General features: G+C 41.8%; 1 protein-coding gene across 1 annotated transcript in view; it reads right to left on the reverse strand.

Annotated features, from left to right (window-relative positions):
* Nucleotides 1-24326, reverse strand: part of SUCLG2 (succinate-CoA ligase GDP-forming subunit beta) — a 278381-nt gene extending 254055 nt beyond the window's left edge. The window contains exon 1 of the mRNA XM_045990720.1: nucleotides 24170-24326. Within this exon, the coding sequence (XP_045846676.1) occupies nucleotides 24170-24253 (84 nt within the window). The 5' untranslated portion in view covers nucleotides 24254-24326. The remainder of the gene's footprint in view (nucleotides 1-24169) is intronic.
* Nucleotides 24327-25263: the final 937 nt, after the last annotated feature.

The following is a 25263-nucleotide window of genomic DNA, read 5'->3' on the forward strand; positions in this document are numbered from 1 at the left end:
TTAAGAAAAAAAAAATTATCTTAAGAAACAACTGAACAAAGGGGAAATGAAGGAAAAATAAAATAAGATGAAAATGGAGAGAGAGGCAAACGATAAGAGACGCCGAGCTCTAGGGAAAAACAGGGCTGCTGGAGGGGAGACGGGTGGGGGGATAGAGTAACTGGGGGATGGGCATTAAGGAGGGCACTTGATGTAATGAGCACTGCGTGTTATATGCAACTGATTAATCACTGAATTCTATCTCTGAAACTAATAAAAATTACCAAAAACAATTAGGACAATGCCTGGTACCTATTAAGCATCCAAAAAATGTTCCCTGTTTTTTAAAAACACACCCTCAAATGAGTTCTCATGAGAAGGCATTAAAATACTTCTTTTCCTTCATTCAAAAATTCATAGACCCAAGTGTTCCTTTTTCCTATGCCAGAGTTAGAATGGATCCTAAAGATCAGTAGATCCGTGATTCGCAAACACTAATGTGGAAAAATCTGTTAAAATGCAAATTCCTCGGTTTTGGGCATAGATTATAGCAAAAGGGCCCCAGGAACCTGCATGTAACAAGCCTCCCAGGTGATCCTGATGGACGTAGTCTAAGAATCATCTTGGATTCTCTTTCCAGAGAAACTCCAAACAGCATCCTAACTCTGGCCTCACTGCCTCCACTTTTTTGGTCATGTTCTACTCTGTCCAGTAACTAAAGTGGTCTTCTGGAAACTGAAATCTAATCACACAGACTCTTTGCTCTAAACCTTTCCATTGCTGGACCTCAATTAAATGGCTTAACTGAACAACACAGCATGCAATAATGAGCTTTGGTCCCCCTTCCTAGTCCCAATTATTTGTAAGACACTAAGACCATGAGATACATCCATCATGTTACAAGAGTTCAACTTAATAAGGAGTTTCATTTAATAAATCTAGTTGGACATACATGGCATTATTTGCATTTACAAGGCATGTTTTGGATACCTCATGCCTTGTGTGCTGCTGAAAACTGAGAAACAAGACACATCATGCATGCAGACTTATATGGGTACGTTTGTTCTGTGTGTGCTCGTGGGTAGACAGTTCCTAACACTGGTTATCTCATATATCGTTTGCACTGATTTTTTTTTCTGTATGCTTTATGGTATTCCTGAGCAGGACTTGTACTAAAGTTTCCATTACATAAACACTGACTAACAATGAATATTTGATAATCGCAATATCAAGAGCACTATATGTGAAGTTAAAAAAAGCTAAAAAAAATAGATAATAAACATGTTACAGAGTAAATAATAAAAGGACACTGTCCTGTTATATATGCCATGCTATGATGGCTGATTTCAACTCGAGTAGAAATTGTCCATTTTAACAGGATTTAGTGCTGTTTAGCATAAACTGGTGTTAATTTTGGAGGTCAGTGATGCACTCAAAAACTTTCTACTGAAATTAACACTACATATATATGTTTTGCTTTCTTCAAATTTATATTTAAATTCCCGTTAGTTAACAGACAGTGTAATATTAGTTTTAAGCGCAGGATTTAGTGATTCATCACTTACATACAACACCCAGTGGTCATCACAGTACCCTCCTTAAAGATTTTTATTTATTTACTTATTTATTTAGAGAGAGAGGCTGCAAGCAGGGGTAGGGGTGGGGAGCAAAGGGAGAGAGAGAGAGAGAATCTCAAGCAGACTCTGCACTGAGTATAGACCCCAAGGTGGGGCTCACTCTCACAACCCTGAGATTATGATCTGAGCCGAAATCAAGAGTTAGATGCTCAAGTGACTGAGCCACCCAGGTGCCCCAGCAAGTGCCCTCCTTAATACCCATCACCTACTTAACCCATCCGCCCACCCATCTCCCCTAACCGTAACTGTATTTTTGACTCGTGAGAATCAGAATTTGTCTTGGGACATTTTTGGGATCAAATTTCTTCCTAAGACAGAGAAAGATAATATTTACTTTATGGCAGATGAAAAAAAATGTACAATCTTTGTAGTATCAGAGTAATTCAATATGAAATAATGAGAAGCTATTTCCCATCTAATAAACAGGAAACCTTTTTTTATATCATATTTGATGCAGGTCAGGGTACTATATGACATATATTTTCACACACTGCATCTCAATTTCTTTTATCTCTGAAAGGAGGCTGGGTTTTTTGAGGAATAAAAGAGTTAATTCACACAACGTGCTTAAAGTAGGATGTGGCATATAATGTATAAAAAATTGTCAATAAATAGGAGCCGCTATTATTCTTGTTACTGTTAATCATCACAGGGAGTATAAATTTGTTCAGCCTTTCTGGAGGGCAATCCGAAAAAACATCTCAAAAATTTATTTGATTAGTAAACAAAACCTTATGCCCAAGAATGTTCAGTGCAACATTAAGATAGTACAATATCAGAAATAACATAAATGCCCTCTAATAAGCAATTGACAAAATAAATTAAGACATCTACGTGAGTACAGCCTCCTTTTCAACTCCAAAGTATTTGGCATCACAAATAATACCTGCAAAAAATTTTAATGCATAGGTTAGTATTCCTGATTTGATGTCAAGGGGGAGGGTAAAAACAAACAATTTTCTAATTAGTGTGATTCTAATTTTGTTTAAAAGAAAATGCATACATACACCTAATGCACTCGTGTGCCAAATAATGAAATGGTCCACACTGTTATTTACAATGGTGTTCTCTAGGGCACAGGGGATTGCAGGAAATCTTTAAGGCCTTCTAATATATTTCTGTAGTTTCAAAGTTTTATATAATAAGTACAAGATAAGTTTTCTTACTCAGATATAAAATTAGAAATGGCATAATATTACCTGTTAAGACCAGACATCCAAAATATTTAATAGCATAGGCTTTATCCAAGATTATTCTTTTCTATCAGTCATTGTAAGTCAGCAATTTCATGCCCTCCAAATATAGTTTTTAAAAAATGTTCTCAAACTCTCACCAGAACTGAAGTTTCGATATAAAGCCAATTGCTACCTGTCAAGCTAGAAGACATCCTATTTTGAGAGAGTTAATAAAAACTTAGATTAGTGAGAGGAAAAGCAGGACTTGGTGGGCAAAGAGGCATAAAATATCCAGATAATGACAAAATAAGAAACATTTTTTTAAATCAAAAGGGTTTCTCCCTAAAATAGTTTTCACACCCAAACAAATGAAATATTTTTAAAAAGACTAGGTTTTGGCTCTGCCACCCCCTCAGACAGTTTATCTCACTGAGTCATTAGTTCTTTCACGTCATACCACAAAATAAATGGAAACATCAGGGGCCACCAAGTAAACTCCGAAAACTAAACACGACATTGGGATCAGGACAACAACATGAACGAAAAAAGGATTCAAATAGTCTGTTTTCTATGAAGCGGATCTCGCATTAGAACCAAAACCTTTTCCAACTATGGCCATGTTTATTGGCAAGGCTGCCATTTAGTATACTAAATTCTAACTGAAAAGCGTTCTACAGGCTGAAAACTGTAAAGATGAGCCAGCTAGAGGTATGGCACAAAGTTCCCCAGGCCTGAAAATCAAGAACACATATTAAACCATCAACACTTAACTTCTCCATTACAATCTACTCCAACTCACACTGATCAAAGGGCTCCTTGTGTAAACGGATGAAATAATTGGTTTTTCACATGGTGGGGGCTGGGGGAGGCTGGAGGAAAATGTTTGCAAGCAGTATCTGATTTTTTTTCTCTATCAAATTTTTAATGTTATTCATGGGCATTATTTTATTAAATGAGAAAGAATTATTCTTTCAACTTCTCAAGTTCTTTTTTTTTTTTAAAGATTTTATTTATTTATTTGACAGAGAGAGAGATCACAAGTAGGCAGAGAGGCAGGCAGAGAGAGAGGAGGAAGCAGGCTCCCCACGGAGCAGAGAGCCCGACGCGGGGCTCGATCCCAGGACCCTGAGATCATGACCTGAGCCAAAGGCAGAGGCCCAATCCACTGAGCCACCCAGGCGCCCCTCAAATTCTCAAGTTCTTTTTTTTTTTTTAAAGATTTTATTTAGTTGACAGAGAAAGAGAGCAGGGGGAGTGGGAGAGAGAGAAGCAGGCTCCCTATCAAGCAGGGAGCACGATGTGGGGCTCAAACCTAGGACCCTGAGATCATGACTTGAGCTGAAGGCAGAGGCTTAACTGACTGAGCCATCCAGATGTCCCTCAATTTTTCAAGTTCTGATGATGTCATTCATATTTTTTTAAAGATTTTTTTTTACTTATTTGAGAGAGAAAAAGAGAATGAGTGGGAGGGGCAAAGGGAGAGGGAGGGAGAGCCTCCATCAGACTCCCCACTGAGCACAGAACCTGATGCCAGGCTTGATCCCACGGTCCTGACCCTGAGATCACGACCTAAGCTGGACCCAAGGGTAGGATGCATAACCAACTGTGCCACCCAGGCGTCCCCTCCCACACCAGATATTTAAAGTTAATAATTATCCATCAAAAGCAGCAAACTCCTTACCTTCAGTTAACTGTAACCCTTTGCTGAAAGGCAACTCGACATACTCTATAGAATTTTCATGTGTTAGATGCTAGAGATGCAAAGACGAAAGAGACTCGATGCTGGAGGGGGTAGGAGAGCGATAATAGCAGAAAACACAGAAAGCATTATAAGAAGTACCATTTGGGCTAAATCTTGACGATAATAAGGAGAGATGTTGGGAAAAACCCATTTCCAGCAAACGAAACATAACATGAAAAAGTACATGAACGTGTAAGTCCAATGTTTGAGGGGGACCTCCTAGGTCAAGCAATACAAACACGGGAGCCTGTGTTTGCATGTTGAGTCCACGCACAAGAGGAAAATAGAGAATGAGGCCCAGAGTGGAGTGAAGAGGAAACCTGAAGGTTGTTTGTATACAGTATGGCACCTAAGACTCTCTAAGTCACTCTCTAAGACATGGTTTTGATGATCCAGAGAGAATACCATCAGACTGATTCTTCCTAGCCAAACTTGTATGTATGTAGTATTTATCCTAAGTTAGTCAGCTTGCTATTTGAGGAAAGCATATCATTTACTCCACCCTTACAGCATGCCCATATGTAAAACAATTTATTATGAATATTTTCAGTTAAACAAAAAGACAAAATGTATTGTTATCATTCCTAGCAAAACAACTAGTCCTCCAAGCGCCATCACCATCACCACCATTTCTTGAGTGCTTCCTGTAGGCCCAGCAGCCTTTACCTCTGGTAAGTCTTTGCACAGCTCCCCGCCCCTGCCCCATTGCTGACCCCATTGCTGACACCGGTGGAAAATGAAGGTTTTAGAGTTTAAGTTCCCTGCCTAAGAACACAAGATCTAGAAGGTCAGGGTCAAGATTAGAACCCAGGTGCTTTTGCCTGTATTTTCTTTGTTGTATGGTTCACCCTTCAGTTGCTTAATTTTTATTTTTTCCCTAGCTTTATTGAGATCTGACAAAACCATTAAGATATTTAGATACTTTATATTTAGATATTTAGAATATTTATTTATAGATATTATATATATCTAAATTAAATATTTACATATTTAGATACATTTAGAGTATACAATGTAATGATGGGATATATGGAAACACTGTGGAAGGATTCCCCCCATCAAATGGGTTACCACATCACTCTCCACCTCTTCTCGTATATTTTTGGGGGGTGGGTGATAAAATTTAAATTCTATCTCCCAGCAAATTTCAATTATACAATACATTGGTTATCAACTATAATCACCATGTTATAATTAGACCCTCAGACCTTTTTCATGTTTAAATCTTAAAGTTTATACCCTTTTGCCAACCTCTCCTTATCTCCCTCATCCCACAACCTGTGTTCTATGCCCGCCAAACCATACATACTGCTTTGTGGTCTTAGTTATGGTATTTGTTACTGGAGTATGGTATTTGTACTGCAAATAGTCTTTAAAACAGCAATTTGAGTCCATGTAACAGCCATAATGTAGTGTAAAAGAAAACCCACAGATTTCTGTCCCCGTGATCATAAATAAGTTTTCACTGCCCATACAAAATGGTCCTGTCTTCTGAGTTAGGACTGAATTATTTTCAAAATTCCTCCTAAGATTCTATAAATCACTGTTAAAGCAGAGTACAATCTCTATGTGGGATTCTTTAAACAGTCCAAGGAAACTTGAGCATCAATTCTTTTTTCCTAAAAGAACCACAGAAAGGAAGCTGAGAGAAACATACATATTATCATCAACCACCTGAACCCATTTCAGCAACTTTTATTTGATCAACATACTATAAATGTTAGGGAGACTATCACCGATTTGTACACTCTCCAGGTTCCCGTGGTCCATTACACTTCAGACCAGTAAGAAGAAACCCTCTGAACTAAAAAAAACACCTAAATTCATTTCACCAAACTACCAAGTTTTGAGAGAAATCTCTTTCTAATGAAGATAAACAGAAAAGCTCAGCTAGGATTTATTAGGCGAAAGTCCATGAGAATGTTAAACCAAATGTTCAATATCTCTTTGCAGAATCTCAAATGGTCCCTAACTCAGAAAAGTGTAAAAGCCAAGCGAGGCCATGTAGAGACAAACCACTGAGTTTACACCAAAAACAAAATATATCTGAAGACCCAAACACATTTACGTCACCTGAATTCAAAGCTGTAAATGCCCTGGAATGGGAGTCGGAAAATCGGGGTTCAAGTTCCTGCTATGACCCAGATGGCACAAATGGTTTTCCACGTTTAACTTCTCTGCAATTCAGTTGCTCTATCATGTAAGAGATAACGTCAAAGAAGCCTAACCATTCTCACATTCTAGAATTTCAAAGAAGAATTTGAAGTTTTCCTACTGCTATTCTAAATCTACATTCTTTTTTTAAGATTTTATTTATTTGACAGACAGAGATCACAAGCAGGCAGAGAGGGATGGGGAAGCAGGCTCCCCGCCGAGCAGAGATCCGATGTGGGACTCTATCCCAGGACCCTGAGATCATGACCCGAGCTGAAGGCAGAGGCTTAACCTACTGAGCCACCCAGGTGTCCCTCCTACTGCTATTCTAACCTAGATGAGGGAAAGAAGACATGAAGGATTAAATTAAATGTCCAATGCACAAAGGCTCACAAGTGTCTTACCTGTCACTTGCAACAGACCTGCAGCAGGTTAGGCTCCACCCACAGGACCTCAGATCCCTCCACATGGTTCCTGTGTCTCCCACCCCCAGCAGCCAGCTCACGTAGCTCTTTGTCTTGGGGTGCTGATGCTGACTTCCCCTTGAGCACGAAGAACCACAAGTGCCTGGGAGTTTATAACCTGATGGGAGGGATGAGGATGTATAAATACCCCAACTCCCTTGCCCCTACTGGGGACAACTCCAGGGTGCCACATACATACACCACGTCTAGTCTGCCCTGTTGGATAAAAGCAAACTTGCCCTCCTTGAGTCTCAGCTGAATAGCACACCCTCCTTATCCTGCTTCTCCTACTGGTTCAACTTCCCTCATCCCCTTCCAGATTTTCCTGGAAATACCTCCCCCTAAAAATCACTTTCACATGAATCCTTCTCTCACTGTCTCCTACCAGGAAACACAAACTGAGAGAAGTTTAAAGGTGACTCTAGTTCAAAGATTTCCAAATGACAACTGCTTACACACAATTCCTGCTATATCCACAAAATACAAATACTTTTATGTGGTTAACTAACCACATAGCTTATTAAGGAACTTTATTTTAAATAACTACCTATGTTGTTTGCCTGGGTAGAAGGTAATACCAATACAGTCTAAAAATAAAAGGGATTCAGCTCTGGCTATTGCAGGCAAAAATTCCTGAGCTGAAGATCTTAAAAGCACACTGGCACTGGACTGAAAATTCTCCTTGATGAAATCTGAACAATTTGAAGATATTTAAAAGAGTCACTTCCTCACTCGGTGATTCGCTGGTGTCTGATGCTGCCTCCCTGAATCACCTAGCCTTGCCAGTGGCGATGGGCTGCTCTCTGCACTCTGGGACACACTGCTTTAGTAGCCATGTTGTGTATGCACCCGGCACGTGGCATAATTCCTGGACATAGCCAAGGTACGGTAAATGTTAAACTGTTTAAGGAGCAAGCTGAGTCTCAGAGAAGCTGAGTATCTTACCTAAAGCCACACGTTGATCAGTGGGCTAGGATCGGATACAACTGAACCCTTTCTCTCCACGCCACCTGCCAGCATCTAGAACAAGATGTGATTCATTCCTAGAACTCACGAGGACTTTTCCTAGATGACTTCTTCTATGGCAGTAAGTCTATACAAGTAAATACCTTTTTACTCTCTTATAATCTCTGTTTCTCCTATTTCCCCCCAAAGTCTCTGAGAATTCCATGGAACATTGCTGCTGACTGATTTTCATCCACTGTTTGCCTATTAGCATAACCTCTTTTTATTACTTTCCTTTTTCAACTACTGCTATGACTCCTTTTTTTCTTTCAATATAACCCTCAGAATTGATTTCAGTTTTATGTTCATTATTGTTCACTTATAATCAGCTTTTGATTGCATGCTGATTATTCTTAAATTTCAACTTTATAGGACTGAAGAAAAACAGTGCTTGGTGTTATGCTTCTGATTACAAAATCAGCTGGATTAAGTTATGTAACTGTTTTTAAAAGGCCTGTACCTAAGTTTTAAAATGCAATTTTTTTGTTTAACCTTGGATGAGCTGTCTGAATAGAGAATGGTTAAGAGCAGGGTGAGACCAAAAAATAATGAGGTTTATTTTCCACTTAAACTACATGAAAAATACCAGAATTGACACATCTAAGTAAGGCTCTGCATTTATTTCAATTTCTTGCTGCAGTTCAAAATGCTTCTAGAATTCCTATCTAGGAGGTGGTATCAGAGCTTACACTCGATTCCCTGGAATATCCTCCTCTCAATTGCAACTCTTCCTGCTTTAAATTGATCTCACTTTCAGAAATGGTAGGAGCTTCTCAAACCAGCAGTGGTGAATAATGTAGTGGGAAACAAGGTTTGGTTCAAAAACAAGCATATGAAGCATAAAGAAAAACAACTTGTATTCATGGTCCATGAGCTGGCTTTCCAAGGAGCTATAAAAGATGTACATCTCTAGGAAAGCTCAGAGATGCCAAAAGGGTCCAGGTGGAAAAGCGCAAGGTGAGTCAAGCAACTTGCATACCACACAACACCAAAAGGCATTATATTTACCTTCCTCTGGCTGTCAGAACAAAGCACCACAGACAGAGGAGCTTAAAAGAAAGGTTTTGTCTCAAAGTTCTGAGAACAAGGCATCATCAGGGCTGGCTCCCTCTGAGGCTGTGAGGAAGAACCTGTTCCATTCCTCTCTCCTCGCTTCTGGTGCTCTTTTGGCCTCCTTTGGTGTTCCATGGTTCATAGAAGCATCACCATGATCTCCTCATGTTCAGATAAGCGTTCTCCCTGTCAGCATTTCTGAGTCTCAATTTCCCCTTTTTATAAAGACACCAGTCTTACTGGATTGGGGCCCACCACAGCAACTTCAGTTAACTTGATAATCTCTGTAAAGATTCTATCTTCAAATAAGATCCCATCCTGAGGTACAGAGGCTTAGGCCATGAAGGGAGAAATTTGTTTTTGAAAGGGACACCATCCAACCGTGACAGGCACAACTGAACAGAACAATGTTGAGTGGCAACCCAAGCAGTTGTGTGGGACAACAGTAGTGACAAGAGCTCTGTGTATAAAGTCTATGAACCAGTCTGCTTTTTAAAATAGGCTTGGTGAGGGCAGTAAGAAAGCCTATCTCCCAGGGTCACTGTAAGAACTCAATGAGACAATCCGGCTCAAGGGCACGACACCAGACTCGTGCAAGAGATGTGCTTGGGACACGCCTGGAGTCTATTCCGGCATGTACTCAACTTCAGGTTATCCAAACAGACACCATCAACAGCCCCTGTGTAGGTGAGTTCCAGAGGAACGCTACAGCTACATTCTAGAGAGCCCTGCGGAGCTCTCAAGAGCACCACACACCTCTCCCTAAACTGCCCATTTCTCAGTGGTCTCCACCGCACTGGCCTATATACATTCCTTAAAGGCAGCAGCGACCTCATAAGCCCAAGCTTCTTACCAACCCACCATCTCCGGGGCCTAATAAGTGTGCCTATTATGCATTTAACAAATAGTCGCTGGAAGAGTAAAAGAATATGAATATTTAGTAGAATATTAACAGTAAAGGTATTTCTTAAACATTTTAACCAGACATGAGAAACAGGAAATGTAGCTCAAACTATACACCAGACAACATTTCTACTTTGGAGAACATTAACATAAAATATATATTCATTGTACACTCATGCTCATAGCAGTATTATTCACAATAGCCAGAAGGTGAAAGCAACCTAAGTGTCCACAGATGAATGAATGGAGCAACAAAATGTTACATATGTTTATACATACAATTGAATATAATCCAGCCTTAAAAAGGAAGGAAATTCTGGCACTTGCTATTGCATGGATGAGATTTAAGGGCATTATGCTAAATAGAATAAGCCAGTCACAAAGGACAAATGTGGTGTGATTTCTCTTACGTGAGGTCCCTAGAGTGGTGAAATTCACAGACACAGAAAGAATGGTAGTTTGCAGGGGGCTGGTGAGGAGGGAAAGGGGGAGCTCGTGTGTCATGGGTACCAAATTCCAGTTAGGGAAGATGGAAAAGTTCTTGGAGGTGGATCGTGGCAATAGCTGCATAGCACTTACTTGAGGTGAATGCACTTAACGCCACAAAGACACACACTTCAAAATGGGTAAAATGGCAATTTTATGTTATGCATATTCTACCACAATAAAAAAGTAAATAATAAAAATTTTTAAAAATATATACACGTTTGTATTTTTAGGACCTTTAGAAACTTGGTAAGCAAAAGCAAGGTTTCAGAGACATAAAAGGCATTTGCAGGGTCAAATTTTGAATCAAAAATGCAGTTCCTTTGCTACTTCCCTTAACATCCTAAATTCAATCACAAAAACACTGCTTTGCATTCATAATTAATTTTACTTAAATTACAACAATATTGCTTATTTAGAACTTCAAAGTTCCAGTAAAGGGATTCTTTTCTGACCTATTAGAAAAGACTTTGAAGTGTGTGCGGGGAAATAGATTCACCCTGTAGCAGAAAACAAAATATCTTCAAGAAAGAAATACTGGAACTTGTGGATTGCAGTAGAAATAACATTATTGATATACTGTCAATATTAAGATAAATGAAATGTCATACTCACACATGGTCCTTTAATGGAAAAGGAAACTTAATAATTTTATCTCATCTCTATCTGAGGCTTTAACTCTGTGTGTTTTCCCCCACATTAAAATTATATTTTATATAAAATATAGTTATAAAATCAATTTTATACCACTCATAAAAGCCTCACCATAAACTTTTACCAGACAAAAAAGAAAGCATCCATTACATTCACAATATGCCCTGCTAGGAGTTTTGGATCTGGAACTCTAATCCTAAAAGTACCTGTGATACTGTGATTCCTAATAAGAAATGAGTATTTGGACTTCATCCATGGTCCTGATGTGGAGCTCCTAAAAATCCTGGTCCTAAATGATGAGAGTGATAAAGGTGTCTTCTTGTTATGTGCACAAGGTAACTTTTGGACCCCACCTGAGGATGGGCACTGGTTGCTAGGGGAACCAAGCAAGTGATCAGACGGTTAGAGCTTTCAATCCCATCCTTCTTAGGGGAGGTGTGAGGGTCTGGAGACTGAGTTCAATCACCAGTGGTCAGAGATTTAATCAATCATGCCTAAGTATAAGGTCTCCAGAAAAATGCCTGACCTATGGGCTTCTGAGAGCTTTGCAGTTGGTGAACACATGGAGTTTTGGGGACAGTGGTGCACTCAGTGCATGGAAGCTGTTCAACTCTACTCACATACCTTGCCCTAGTCGTCTCTTCTACCTGGCTGTTCTTGAGTTATATCCTGTAATAAACCAGTAGTATTCTAGTAAGTAAAATGTTTCTCTAAATTCTATAAACTGCTCTAGGAAACTGATGGAATCTGAGGTGGGGGGAACCAAGGGAACCTCCAATCTATGGTTCGTCAGAAGCACAGGAGACAATCTGGACTTGAGATTGGCAGGGGGAGCCAGGAGCCAGCAGTTTTAGGACTGAGTCCTTAACATGTGGGATCTGAGGTTATCTCCAGTAAACAGTGTCAGAATGGAGCTGAATTATAGGATACCCAACTGGTGTTGGAGAATCACTTGGTGGTGTTAGAAAATTGGTGTCAGAATCTATACCCTAAGGCTCAGCCTCCCCAAATAACCAATCACAAGACTTCTGCTTCCATTTCAAAGGAGACTACTCAACACTTAGTCATTCAACCTTTCTTCAGCATTTTTAAATTAGTGAGGGTAACCAGTTTATAACTTCACTATCTCAAATTTATCTAGCTTTCCTAATTAGCTAAATAGCACCTTTATTTTTTCATGCTAATTATTAAAAAGTTAACAACTGAAAAATTCATTCTTCTTTTCCCTGTATTGTTGGTTTTCAAGTTTAATGATACATCGCTTTAAAAAGAGTTGTGAATCATAACAAAGAAACACTCCCCATCAATAGTTTATCCCCTTAATCAAAAATAATTAATAACTTTCAGTTTTCTTTATATTACTTATTTAAGGCCTACGTAAGCCCTAAGGCTGGAATGAGAGTGCATATTAAATATGGTTTTCCTCCCCTTTTCAAAGGTAAGATAACTGAAATAAGTCCTTCAAGGTCTAGGCAGTTTTAACTACAGCATCTTGATAGCAATTAGGAGAGCAGAATCAGAAGATGGGGGCAATAAGCAAAGGATACCAGAGTTTAATTACACAAATGTGAAGAGATCCCCATTGATCTGGCAAAAAGTAGTATTTTCTGATAAAGCTAAAAATCTCGCAATCGGTGGTGAGGTCAAGAAAGTCCTTTTCCCAAGAGGTTTCATTTTATTCCTCTATTCCTGAGCACACACAAGGCACCACAAGGAGCCTCTCTCTCCTTTCATGTCATTGCCTATCTTGACTCTTCTGATTCTCTACTCTGGGCTTCCACGGCTCATCTTCCTTGCAAACTGAGGCACTGAGGGGATTTAGAGGAACGATAGGAAAAGATCTATGAAAATAAAGCCTTTCTGATTCTAGTTTGCAATAATAATCCCAAAACCAATCACTAATATTTATTGATAATTTAAGGCACAATGCTAAGATGGTGTGCATGAGCTCAGTTAATGCTCAGTGCAACTGTAGGAGGTGAGTACGGTAACTCTCCCCACTTTGCAGTTGAAGAAACTCAGGCAAAGGGTAATTTCATCAAATTTAACAACCAACAATTTTTTGTATCACTTTTATGTACCACTGGGAAAAACATGCGAATCAATCTATGACACAAGTATAAAATATACTTGGAATTCAAGTATAAAATATTTGGAATTCAGAGATGTTGAAATGTGGATGGAGAAACGTGTGTCTTACAAATAAAATATGTAAATAATTTTCACAAGACCATGGGTCTGAATGAAATGAACCCTGCCCCCTGAGTCCCAGCTGACTGCACCAGAGAATGATATGGGAACCAACAGCCTGTGCAGGTGGCTTAAAGGAAGCCCTGCCCAATAAGAAGCTCATTATTGAGTGGTGGCAAAAAGACCCAAACAAATCCTCTTTGGGAAGCATAAAGTGGAGGTAAACCAAGATAAGCTGAGTACTTCAACTCAGAATATTGTTTCAAGCAAAGCTGAGGAAGTGTTCTGGGCCTGTATGAAGCCCACTGTCTACATATATCTTAAAAATTATTTGGCTATTTTGTTTGGCTCTTTTGGATAAATGAGCTGACTTCTCATGATACCCCATTTTCCCATTTAATAGTTTCTTCCTGAGAAATACTTTTCATTTTAATCATAAGAAAACAGTCTAAAACAAGTCCCACTGTCATCACCTTCAAGTCTGGTAAAGTAGTCCAATACAGATAAAAAAGGTGAATAGTAAGAAAATCTTCAGAAAGTTGGAAATGTGAAAAAGGGAAAAAAACAACCAAGATGGGTTAGCAGTAGTTCATGAAGGATGGAAAATATCGTGATGCTCTAAATAGAGATCAGGTCTCCCCATCAACACTGCACCCTGAGCTCTGCTACTTGGGGCAGCCATGGTGCTGTTCCTAAGACCTCCCCACCTCAGCCATGTGCTGTAGGATGGAGGAAGACATCTTATACAAAATAGTCACTCTTTCAGCTGGCCAGTGATCTAAACCTGAACTATGAAAACCTGAATACAAAAGGATGAGCTAGACAAATGAGATTTTCTTATTAGAAGTGTAACATCCTGGGAGACAGAAGCTGGATGATGTTTGGGAGATAAGGGGCTATAGTAGGCATGGGAATAAACAATCAAAATCATATACCGGTACCCCAATGTTTATAGCAGCAGGGTTCACAATAGCCAAATATGGAAAGAGCCCAGATGTCCATAGACAGATGAATGGATAAAGAAGATGGGGGGGGGGGGGGTAATGGAATATTATTCAGCCACAAAAAAATGAAATATTACCATTTGCAACAACATGGGTGGAACTTAAGGCTATTATGCTAAGCGAAATAAGTCAACCAGAGAAAGGCAATTATCACATGATCTCACTCATGGGGAATTTAAGAAACAAAACAGAGGATCATAGGGGTAGGGAGGGAAAAATAAAATCAGACAAATTCAGAGAGGGAGACAAACCATAAGAGGCTCTTAACTATAGGAAACAAATGGAGGGTTACTGGAGGGGAGATGGGTGTGAGTGGGGGGATGGGGTAACTTGGGTGATGGGCATTAAGGAGGACACATGATGTAATGAGCACTGGGTGTTACATGCAAGTGATGATTCACTGAAGTCTACCTCTGAAACTAATAATATATTATATATATTAATTAATTGAATTTGAATAAAATTCTAAAAAATCATGTGCAGGTAGAAGTTATAAAGAGATGTAACCACGATGAGTGGAAAAGGCACGGAAGAGCCAACACCAAGGAAGACTGGTCTTGAGTTCTAGTCCATTTCCCTTTCAATAAACCTTTTATTTTCCTGGAGATACGTCCAAGCAGGTCTCTTTAACTAAAGCAGACTCAAGATGAAACAACACCACCCACACAAGCCAGAAAGCATAGAAGGAAATAACTAAGCCACACTGCACCATTTCAACAAGACCATGATGTCATTAACATCAGAAAAGGCCTGGGGCTTGGGGCTCCGGAAAGTGTGTCACTCTCAAGGCACTCAGGCTTAGAAACATGTGCTTGGTAAGGAAGGCAGATTTAGGGGCTTTTGAGTTCTCTTCTTTTATTTACATGTTCCTTTCCCCGGGCCATAACAAAGTGTCCAGAGAACACTTGGGCACAGGGACAAAGTACATGGTTCTAGGAGCAAAGATAAGCAAGATATTTTTTAACTAGAGTGGTTCCACACACCCTCTCCACTCAAGGATGGTAAACAGCCTTTTATCACTGTTGTGCTTTCAGCACAGGATAAAGAAAAGCCAGCAATGGGGACCCAGCATGGAAATGGTCGCCCCTGTCCAGTCTATTGCCTTAATAATGCCCATCTTTCTCTTCCATCCCCATTACCAACATTCAGTCCAATTCAGTTAGAGTTTTCCAGAGACAGTCTTGGTTTCTGTTATACTTGCTGCCCTAGTATAATTACTCACAGTGCTCACATTCACTCTCAAGAGATCCCAATTTGGCAATAAACAATAAATTATGCAGTCACCCTAATTTTGGTTCAAGCCCCCATCTTCTCCCACTTTATATATCACAGGAGAAAAAAAAAAAAAAAGAAAGAAAGAAACCTGTCAATCACAAGTGTGCAAAAAAAGTCTAGTTTTCAGAGATACTGAAATGAGAAAAAGCTAATCTTATAATAAAATATGTAATCACTGGGGCACTTGGGTGCAGTCAGTTAAGCATCCATGTGCTTTGGGCTCAGGTCATGATCTCAGGGTTGTGGGATCAAGATCCATGTCAGGTCCCACGCTCAGCTCGGAACCTGCCCGAGATTCTCTCCCTCTCCCTCTCCCTCTGTTTGCACACGCACGCACACTCTCTTTCTCTCTAAAATAAATAAATAATATCTTTTAAAAAATTTATTATTGTTACAGATCACAAAAATTATCAGTGTTGAAGGTAAGACTTAGACCGAGGCAGTCTGATTTAGGCATAGTCTCCTGACATAATCATTACTGCCACTGAATCAGTTCAACAGTCCCCCAAATAATCACCATGCTTGGATTCCTCTAACCTTCTTTATCCTCTATGCAGAAAGGGTATGCTAACGCATGAAACTGCCCTGTCGCCTCACTATCTAACTCTTCAATGACTCCCCACTGCCCTCAAGAATAAACCTCAACTCCACTACCAGACCCACCAGGACCAGCAGAATGGTGCCTGCCCCTGCTTATGTCCCCAGCCTCATCTCCAACTTCTCCCCCACCTCAAAATCCACAAGACAGCTCAAAATCCCTCCTGAAATTCCTCAGTGCCCACTCCTAAGGCTTTGCCAGGTCTCCAGGAACAATTGATATATTTCATCAAATCACTCCAATTTTAAAATAAAAACAAATTTCAGAGTTAAACATGAGGAATATATGTCTTCATGACTGGTGCTGAAGTGATAGGTTTTTTTTAACCATTTCTAGAAAGAGGTAAAAGCTGGCCATGATATCAGCACCCTGATCAAAGTCTGAACTCAGAACACCAGTTCATCCTCCATTAGCATTCCCCAAAGCCCACCTGCAAAGGCAATGCAATTTCACAGCTTCTCCAGCATTCCTGAAACTCTCCGGGCAGTGCTTTGTACTTGGGCAGACAGCAAAGCACGCATGTTTGCCCTTTGGTACGTGTTTTGACTATGGTCTATTCTTTAAATGGCCTCCCACCCCAAATTTTTGACGCATATGAGGTCCAGAAGCCATTACTACTAAGTCAACACCAATATGTGCAAACATTTCTAGAATGAGCCACATCCAGGGGGTGCAACTGAGCTCCCCATGTGACCTTCCCCATTGCTACCTTGGGCCTCTACAGAACTTCACGTCATGCCATCTGTGCAGTAATGAACAGCTGGAGCCCAGGAGGCAGGCCTTGGATTCTCTGAGCCTCAAGTTCCCCAGATGCAAATGGAAAAAAAAAATCACCTCTGTCTCACATGGTTGTTGCAAGGATTAAGTGAAATAAAACATACGGAAACACCAAGTTGGTGCCTAACCCTGAGATGGCAGCAAACAATACATGTTTATCAGATCTAAGAAAGGAAAATGTTTCTAGCTTAATAAAGCCTAAGAAAAATGAAAGTAAATTTAGCTTCAAATTCATTGCAAGAGAATTAGTCATTGTGAGCCAACTCTATCATTATAATGTCAAATGTGCTCTTTGTAACCACCTATGCAAATTATTCCTTTTCAGAGAACAATAAATAGAGGTTCAGCCAGGTTCAATAATTTGCAAAGCAAGAACCTGGCAGACCCAGGATTTCAACTTAGTTCTATCTGAATGCCGAATTCATACCCTTTCCTCCTCTGTTAGTCTGTTTCCCAGACTCTGAAGCAGGGGAGGACAGAGTCAGGTAAGAGCCTGGAGAGGACAACCGTGCAGCACTGATTAGTACACCTGAGTCAGCATGAGCCCAAAGGACCAAAGCTGCCTGCCACTCAGGGCAAAGAGATGAGGAAACGTAAGCCATCAGTGCAACCGGCCGGTTCAGCCCCAAGAGGACCCTTTAATACAGCTTAATGTTTCAATAGCCTAAGTGGCTTGTCAGCATGAGGCAGGTGACTCCGGGCACTGTGATTTTAAGCAGATGACTCTGTGACCTCTGGACGTCCGTTCCCTTACATGTGTCATGAAGACAGTACAACCTTCTCTGCAGTAATGTTGCAAGGCTTAAAGAAATAACGCATAGCCATCACTCAGCACGGAGCTCGGGCACATATGGAATGAACAGTCCTATTATGAAAGCCCTCTCACAAGCAGACTTTCTACATCCCCTTCCTTCCTCTCGTGATTCAGTTATCTGCATCATCACTCCACTACTGTTACTTTACCTGCCTCTGGCTATTCTTTGAGTACCCCACCCACTCACTGGGACCATAAAATCTTACTGAATACCTAGTCAGGCCAGCTGGGGAAACTGTGGTGTGTAAGAAAATCCCTGGCCTCACAGAGCTTACAATCTTTACTTGGAGGAGAGCAAGGAAGACCGACCACAAATAAATACACAAGCAAACACACAGAGTAAACCACCAGGTAAAGTGTTATAAACTACTAAGTAAAGCAAGAAAGGGGCAGAGAATAATCCCCAGCGTGAGGGAGAATCAGATAAAATAATGAGAGAAAGCCTGATCTGAAGATTTAACATTGAGTTGGAGAGGTGAGTGGAAGAAGGGAACACGGCCTGAGATCAGAGGGAATGGCGTGTCAGAGGGAGGGCACAGCAGGTGCCCCAATGCAGGAAGAAGTAGTGCCTTAGAAGACCAGCAACACAGCTCTATTGCAGCTACCCCGCCTGGTGTAATTACTGGCTTACATGCCAATTTTACCACCGAACTCTAAGCCCCCTGAGGGCAGGCCCCTGCATCTCCTTTCTGCATTCACTCAGTCACACAGAGTTCATTAACGAGGTGCACCTATATGTCCAGCAGTCTCTTAAGCACTGAATTTACAGGGAAGAACTAAATCAATCTAGTTTCCAACCTCAGGGAGCTTACACTAAATAGCACTGGGCACAGACCAAGTACTCAGGAAATGAACTAAATGTCAAGTTTTTTGGTTATGGAGTTTTATGCACGCTGAGTTCTAGGCTTTCTACAGCCCATCCTCCTTCCTCATGTGCCTACAAGATGACCGTCAGCCCTCCCCTTCAGTTTCTCACCTGCCTTTCCCTTCTCGGTACCAGACTGGGGGCAATGAGTCCTCTGATCTCCCCACCTTCTCTCTGCCTTCTGTCTTTGCATGCATCCCCCTCCACCAGGAATGCCCTCCCCACCTCCGTCTTCTTCACCAGACTAACTTGAGTATTATTTCCCAAAATTTCATTAGTATATTTATTTTACCATTTGCTCAAACGTGTACAAGTCTCTCAAGTTCTCCAAGCAAAACATTTCCATCGAGTAACAGAAAGCGATAAATCAAGTGACAATTCCACACTGAGTAGTAAAGAGAATTGAAGCCTAAATGATCTGAAGCTACTTACATAATCTCTCTTCCTCCCCAAGATCTGAGATACTATTTCAGGGACTTTCTGGGCATTGTGCCTACAGAACTGGGCTAGGATACGGAGGCAGCAAAATTCTCACTACTCAGGGTGTGTGCACTCCACCACTGGCCGGTAAAAGGTAAGTTTCATTTACAGTAAACAAAACCAATTTGGGACACTTAAAGGTCTTCCCCACACAGAAGGTCAATAGTTTGGCTTCCAAATTATCTAAGATAGATTTCCTTTTCTAACAGCAGAAATTGCAGCTGTACTTCATCTTTATAAAAAAAAAACAAAACTTATTCTTTGAGGCAAGAAGGCACATATAGGTGAGTCACAACTTCCAACGCAGCCTCCACAGCCTCATTTGGCTGATGAGGACTTGCCCAGAACCTTTAGGCCTTCACTTCTAAAAGCCACACATCCATCTTTCTCCTCCTACTTCCTCCTCCTCCTAAAATTGAGCCGGAGCCATCCATTTTGAAGTATACAACAGCAGGAGCGCGCGTCTAACCAGACACGTCCAATGCTATGTGCTCCTCTCTCAGTACCCGGCAGCAGCTCTGGGCACACAATGATTCTACATCTGCGGACCTGACAGCAGTATTTCCCACAGTGTCTGTGCTCCTCTTAAAACAGAGCAGCTCTGTGAACTTCACCCTGCCATCATGAGAGGGAAAAGTTACAAAAGAGGCAACAATACCATGTTTAGAATTATCATTAGCTATTTAAACTCTGTACCCTCGGGCGCCTGGGTGGCTCAGTGGGTTAAAGCCTCTGCCTTTGGCTAGGTATGATCCCAGGGTCCTGGGATCGAGCCCCGCATCAGGCTCTCTGCTCGATGAAGAGCCTGCTTCCTCCTCTCTCTCTGTCTGCCTCTCTGCCTACTTGTGAACTCTGTCTGTCAAATAAATAAATAAACTCTGTACCCTCGACCAAGATTTCCCCTAAGACATGACCAACACAATGGGCTCTGAGTCAGTCTCTATGTCCACTTTGGCCGTGCCTCGCTGTATCACACTGCCATGTAACACAAAACCCTGTTCTCCTAGCTGGCTAGTTTGGACATGGCAACATGGCCTTTATCTGTGAAAAGAGCACTAACAGGGGTTAGATCTTGACCGGGATGCTGAGTTCACAGAACATTCTCTCTAAAAGTTTCAAAGCCAGCCTAGGTCTATAATAAGAAGTACACAGTACAGTGATTAAATGCCTTCTTTTCAGCAACCAGGACTGGGGTTCAGACCAACTATTTTTTACAAGCCAAATAATTTGGGCAAGTCACTTAACCACTCTAGGCTCTTTCAAGTTCCTTATCAGACACTGCAAATCCCCACCTGATCTGGCCCCTACCTACCTCAGACGCCTATTAGGACCACCATGTTCCCCTCCTTAACTACTTGAACATGCTGAGCTCACACCCACCTCAAGGTCTTTGCACTTGCTGTCTTCTCTGCCCTATACACTCTTCCCCAGAGTTTCACCTGGCTGGCTACTTTTCGTTACTAAATTCTCAGCTCAAATGTCAAAAGTCACCTCCAGGATCTCATAAACATAATGTTAAGAATGTGAATCCAAATTGTGCAATTCCATTTACAGAAAGTACAAACAGGAACAAGACTGTGGAATGGTGGTGTAAGTCTGGGCACTGGTTACCCTTTCCAGGGTGGAGGTAGCGACAAGTCGGAGAATGAGGGGACCCTCTAGGTTACTACTAAATGAAGAGCTTTTTTTAATCTGGTTCTGGTGACCTGGGCATGTTCAATTTGTAAGAACCCATCAAGCTGTTCACTTATAATATGTACATTTTTAATACATGCATTATATTGCAATTAAAAAATCAGGCCAAAACAAAAAACCCCACTTTGTCAAACTGAGTTTCCCTTGACCATCTAATCAACACTCATCTTCTTGGTTAAGCTAGTCATTCTCCATCCTGTGATCCTGTTTAATTCTCTTCTTTGCCTTTGTCCCTGGGTAGAGATCATCTTACTATTTGTGTATGAAAAGTCAAACCCTTCCCCACCCCTATGAAAATAAAGTAAGATGTGGTAATGTACTCTGCCTGCTTTATTCACTAACCCTAAATATCAGCACCTAGAAGAATCCTGTCCACCGTATAGACTGAATAAGAAATATATGTAAAATAAGTGGCTAAAGGGGCCCTCTAAAAATATAACATCAGTCATAAGTCAAAACACTGAAGCCAAGGGCGCCTGGGTGGCTCAGTGGGTTAAGCCACTGCCTTCGGCTCAGGTCATGATCTCAGGGTCCTGGGATTGAGTCCCGCATCGGGCTCTCTGCTTGGCAGGGAGCCTGCTTCTCTCTCTCTCTCTCTCTCTCTCTGCCTGCCTCTCTGCCTACTTGTAATCTCTCTATATCAAATAAATAAATAAAAATCTTAAAAAAAAAAAAAAAAACCACTGAAGCCAAGAGCAGAGGAAATGGAAAATGTCAATAACATTAAGCCTTGGGAGTAAGTGTCAAATGTTAAACTTAACTATGGGAGGTGGTAGATAAAGTATCATTCTAGCGGTACCTTTGTGAGTGGTTAAAGTTACTTCTCTAAGGCAGAAACAGGACCTTTTACCTCTGTACACACAACAGCTTGGCCCAAGGTCCAGTACAAAGTAGTCTGAGTCAAGAATGGCAACAGATTTCTGAGACACTTTGGATCTTTAGGTTTTGTGGGCAAAAGAGGGGGGGTCCATGTTCATTGTAACGTTTGCACAGTCAAGGGAATAGGTAGGCCCAACATCAAAGGGGACTCAGAGTAGATACTAATATATATCCAAGAATTGGAAAAGTTCCTTATAAGTCATGAGCAATGCTCACCTACTATTGTCAATTCTAAGATGTTTAAATAGAAATAATGAACATGTGTCAGTAGTTCTAGAACGTGGATGTGATATAGTTCCTATTCGGCGTGCAGACTAACCTAAATACTGACATAATGCACTTTCATGGAAGCCTATACTCACCAACCAACAGTCTGGTGTAACAGGAACTTTTTTTTTTTTTTTTTTTTTAAACATTTATTTGACAGAGACAGATCACAAGTAGATAGAGAGGCAGGCAGAGAGAGAGAGAGAGGGAAGCAGGCTCCCTTCTGAGCAGAGAGCCCCATGTGGGACTTGATCCCAGGACCCCGAGATCATGACCTGAGCCGAAGGCAGCAGCTTAACCCACTGAGCCACCCAGGCGCCCTGTAACAGGAGCTTAAACTACCTTGCCACAAACTATAACCTTGAACAAGTCATTAAACTTCTTTAGGCCTCAATTTTTTCCACCAGTGAAATGAGCTGGTCGGACTAGATGCTTGCTAATGTCCAGCTTGCAAGATAGGGTCTTGGACGCTACCTACTCTTCCCAACTTAAAAAAAAAAAAAAATCCTCATCTTTGAAACCTTGTATTTACAGGATAACACATAGGCCACAAGGAATGTAAATCAAGACTACTAGATGGAGTGAGGTAACGGATCCTTTCACCTAGTCTTCTTACCAAACCAAAGCTATCCATCCCCAACCAGATTCCCTAGAGTGCTGTATCCAGGCTTTCGTTTCTTGGTTAGGCAGGAAGCCCAATCACACATCAGCTGAACACTTCAGTTTCTCTGCACAATTACTTGCTTTGCTAGAGTTTTCACTGCCCTGGGCCCCATGTTTCTCATCAATTCAAGTCTACACTCATAGTTAGCGCCACAGTTCTTATTTTTTGTAACACTTCAATAATGAATAGGACTTGATCACCTGGAGGTATTCTCCTTACTCTATTACAATAGTTATTAGTGATTTTAATTAGACAAACCTGCCATTCCTTTTGCTATCCCACCATACTGTCAAGTGCCTATTAAGGATATTACAGTAATATGTATTAGCACCTTTTAAATTTACATTAACAAAAACAGAGAGATGAGAAGTCAGGAAATGAAAAGAGAAGGCTAGGGAAAAAAAAAAAAAAAAACCTTCCATGTGTTATAATTAGCCAAAGCTTAGAGTAACTCAAAAAATCATTAGTAGCTATCTTTTCACTTTTTCTAAAAACTATACTATGCATATCCTGGTTAAATTTGCATGAGTGATAATTTGCCTCTCAGACATTAAAAATGGAAAAATGAACAAGGACATTGCTCTCTGTGGCTGAGCCCCACACTGCCCTTTCGTTCAAAGGGGAAAGAGGTTATTTACGGAGAATCAGAAATTGAGCAGTTGAGTGATTTCTCCAAGAGTCATCACCAACTCAAAACTCCCCAAAGGGCTTCTGAACACTTCGACTCTCGCCGTTCTGGAGAAGGTAAAATCCACTGGAAGCCACGCTCGATCAGCACCCAACCGGGCTCCCCTAGGTTTCTATTCTCCATAAAGAAGAAGAAAGTGGACAGGGCCAGTTCTATGTCGTGCTTGTGACAGGGCGGACTGCTCCTTGAAACGAGGGAGGGCATTTCCCACTTTTCTCCTTGACCCCCGCATTTCACCAACTCAAGCGTCCTGAAGTCAGTCTGCCAAAGCAGTCCCCCCTGTAGAAAGTTCCTCAGGGAGGTGAGTTACTAATACCAACCAGTCTGGGTTAATTTCTAGGAATATTCATCACGTGGCCTAACAAACGCGCTCAGGGTCAAGACGTTCCCAGAGCTCAACTGACAAAGCAGATGAGAAAACCTCGGGACTCCAAAACCCGGCCCAAGGAACTTCTTGACTGGCCACTCGGCGCCAGGTGCCCTGCCGGCGTTCTCCACGTGAGCCCGGGAAACCGACGACAGCCCTGCTGAAGACTCAGCGTCGCCCCCCTGGACCCCAGAGCCACACCCGAGGGGGAACTAGGGAGTCCCCCGTGCGCCCGGGCGCCGCTCCGCGCGTCGCTTCCAGGGGTGCAGCGCCCGCGCCGCCGCGCCCTCGTCGCCAGGAGGGAAGAACCGGCAGCGAGGAGGGCGGCGGAGCTCCTGCCACGGGGCGCGCTCACCTGAGACCTGGCCGCCAGCAGCGGGGGCCGAAGCATCAGGTCTCGCAGAAGTTTCCGGGCCTGCGCTGCTGCGGGGGACGCCATCTTAAACAGGAAACCCGGCGCGGGGGAGCCCAGTGCGCGCGGGCAGCGGAGGTCGGAGAGGGAGGAGGCGCGAGGGAGGAGAGGGGCGGGCCCGACCGTCCCCCACCGGGCTCCCCTGCGCCCCCCCGCCCGGCGCCCCAGCGCCCGGCCCCCTGCGCCCGGCCCCGCCCCTCTTCGTGATCAGAGAGAAAGGCGAAGTGGTTTCCCTGGCTCTGCATTCTTCTTGGGGCTCTGGGATTTCTTAGGCATGCTAAGACTTGCTTAAAAGCACGTTAGGGATGCTCCTTCCCTGTGGCAGGCACCGCAGAGTAGGCGGTGAAGAAGGTTCACAGATTTTCCGCGCTCGCAAAGTTGAGAGTGTAGTGGGAAAAGTAGATAGAGATTGACGATGACGCAAATAAGGATTTAAATGACTCTTACGAATAAGCAAAACACAGAGGACTTTTAGGGCAGTGAAACTGCTCTTTATGATACCCTCATGGTAAATACATCTCAGTATATATTCATGCAAACCTATAGAATATCCAACACCTAGAGTGGATTTCAGTTTAAACTAAGGACTTTGGATGATAATGATGTGTCAATGTACAAATAAAATAGACAATGAATCGAGGTGTCCACTGTAACAAGTACACCACTCTGGTGGAAGATAATGACCAGTAAGAGAGGCTAGTGAGTGTAATGGGGGAAGGGGAGTGGTGGTATTAAGGGAAATCTCTGTACCTTACGCTGAATTCTGCTGTTGACCTAAAGCTGTTCTTTTAAAATTAAAGTCTTAAAATTAAAAAAAAAAAAATGCTATCATGGACAGTTCCTTACTTGGGAGTATAGCAATTAAAAGGGAGGAATGTGAAGCCCCTGGGTGGCTCAGTCAGTTAAGCCTATGCCTTCCACTCAGGTCATGGTCCCGGGTGCTGGGATCAAGTCCAGGGTCCTGCTGCCTGTTCAACAGAAAGTCTGCTGCTCCCTTTGCCCATTCACCCACTTGTGCCCACTCTCTCTCTCTCTCA

Source organism: Meles meles, chromosome 20 (genome assembly GCF_922984935.1).
Source record: "Meles meles chromosome 20, mMelMel3.1 paternal haplotype, whole genome shotgun sequence".
NCBI classification, from domain to species: domain Eukaryota; kingdom Metazoa; phylum Chordata; class Mammalia; order Carnivora; family Mustelidae; genus Meles; species Meles meles.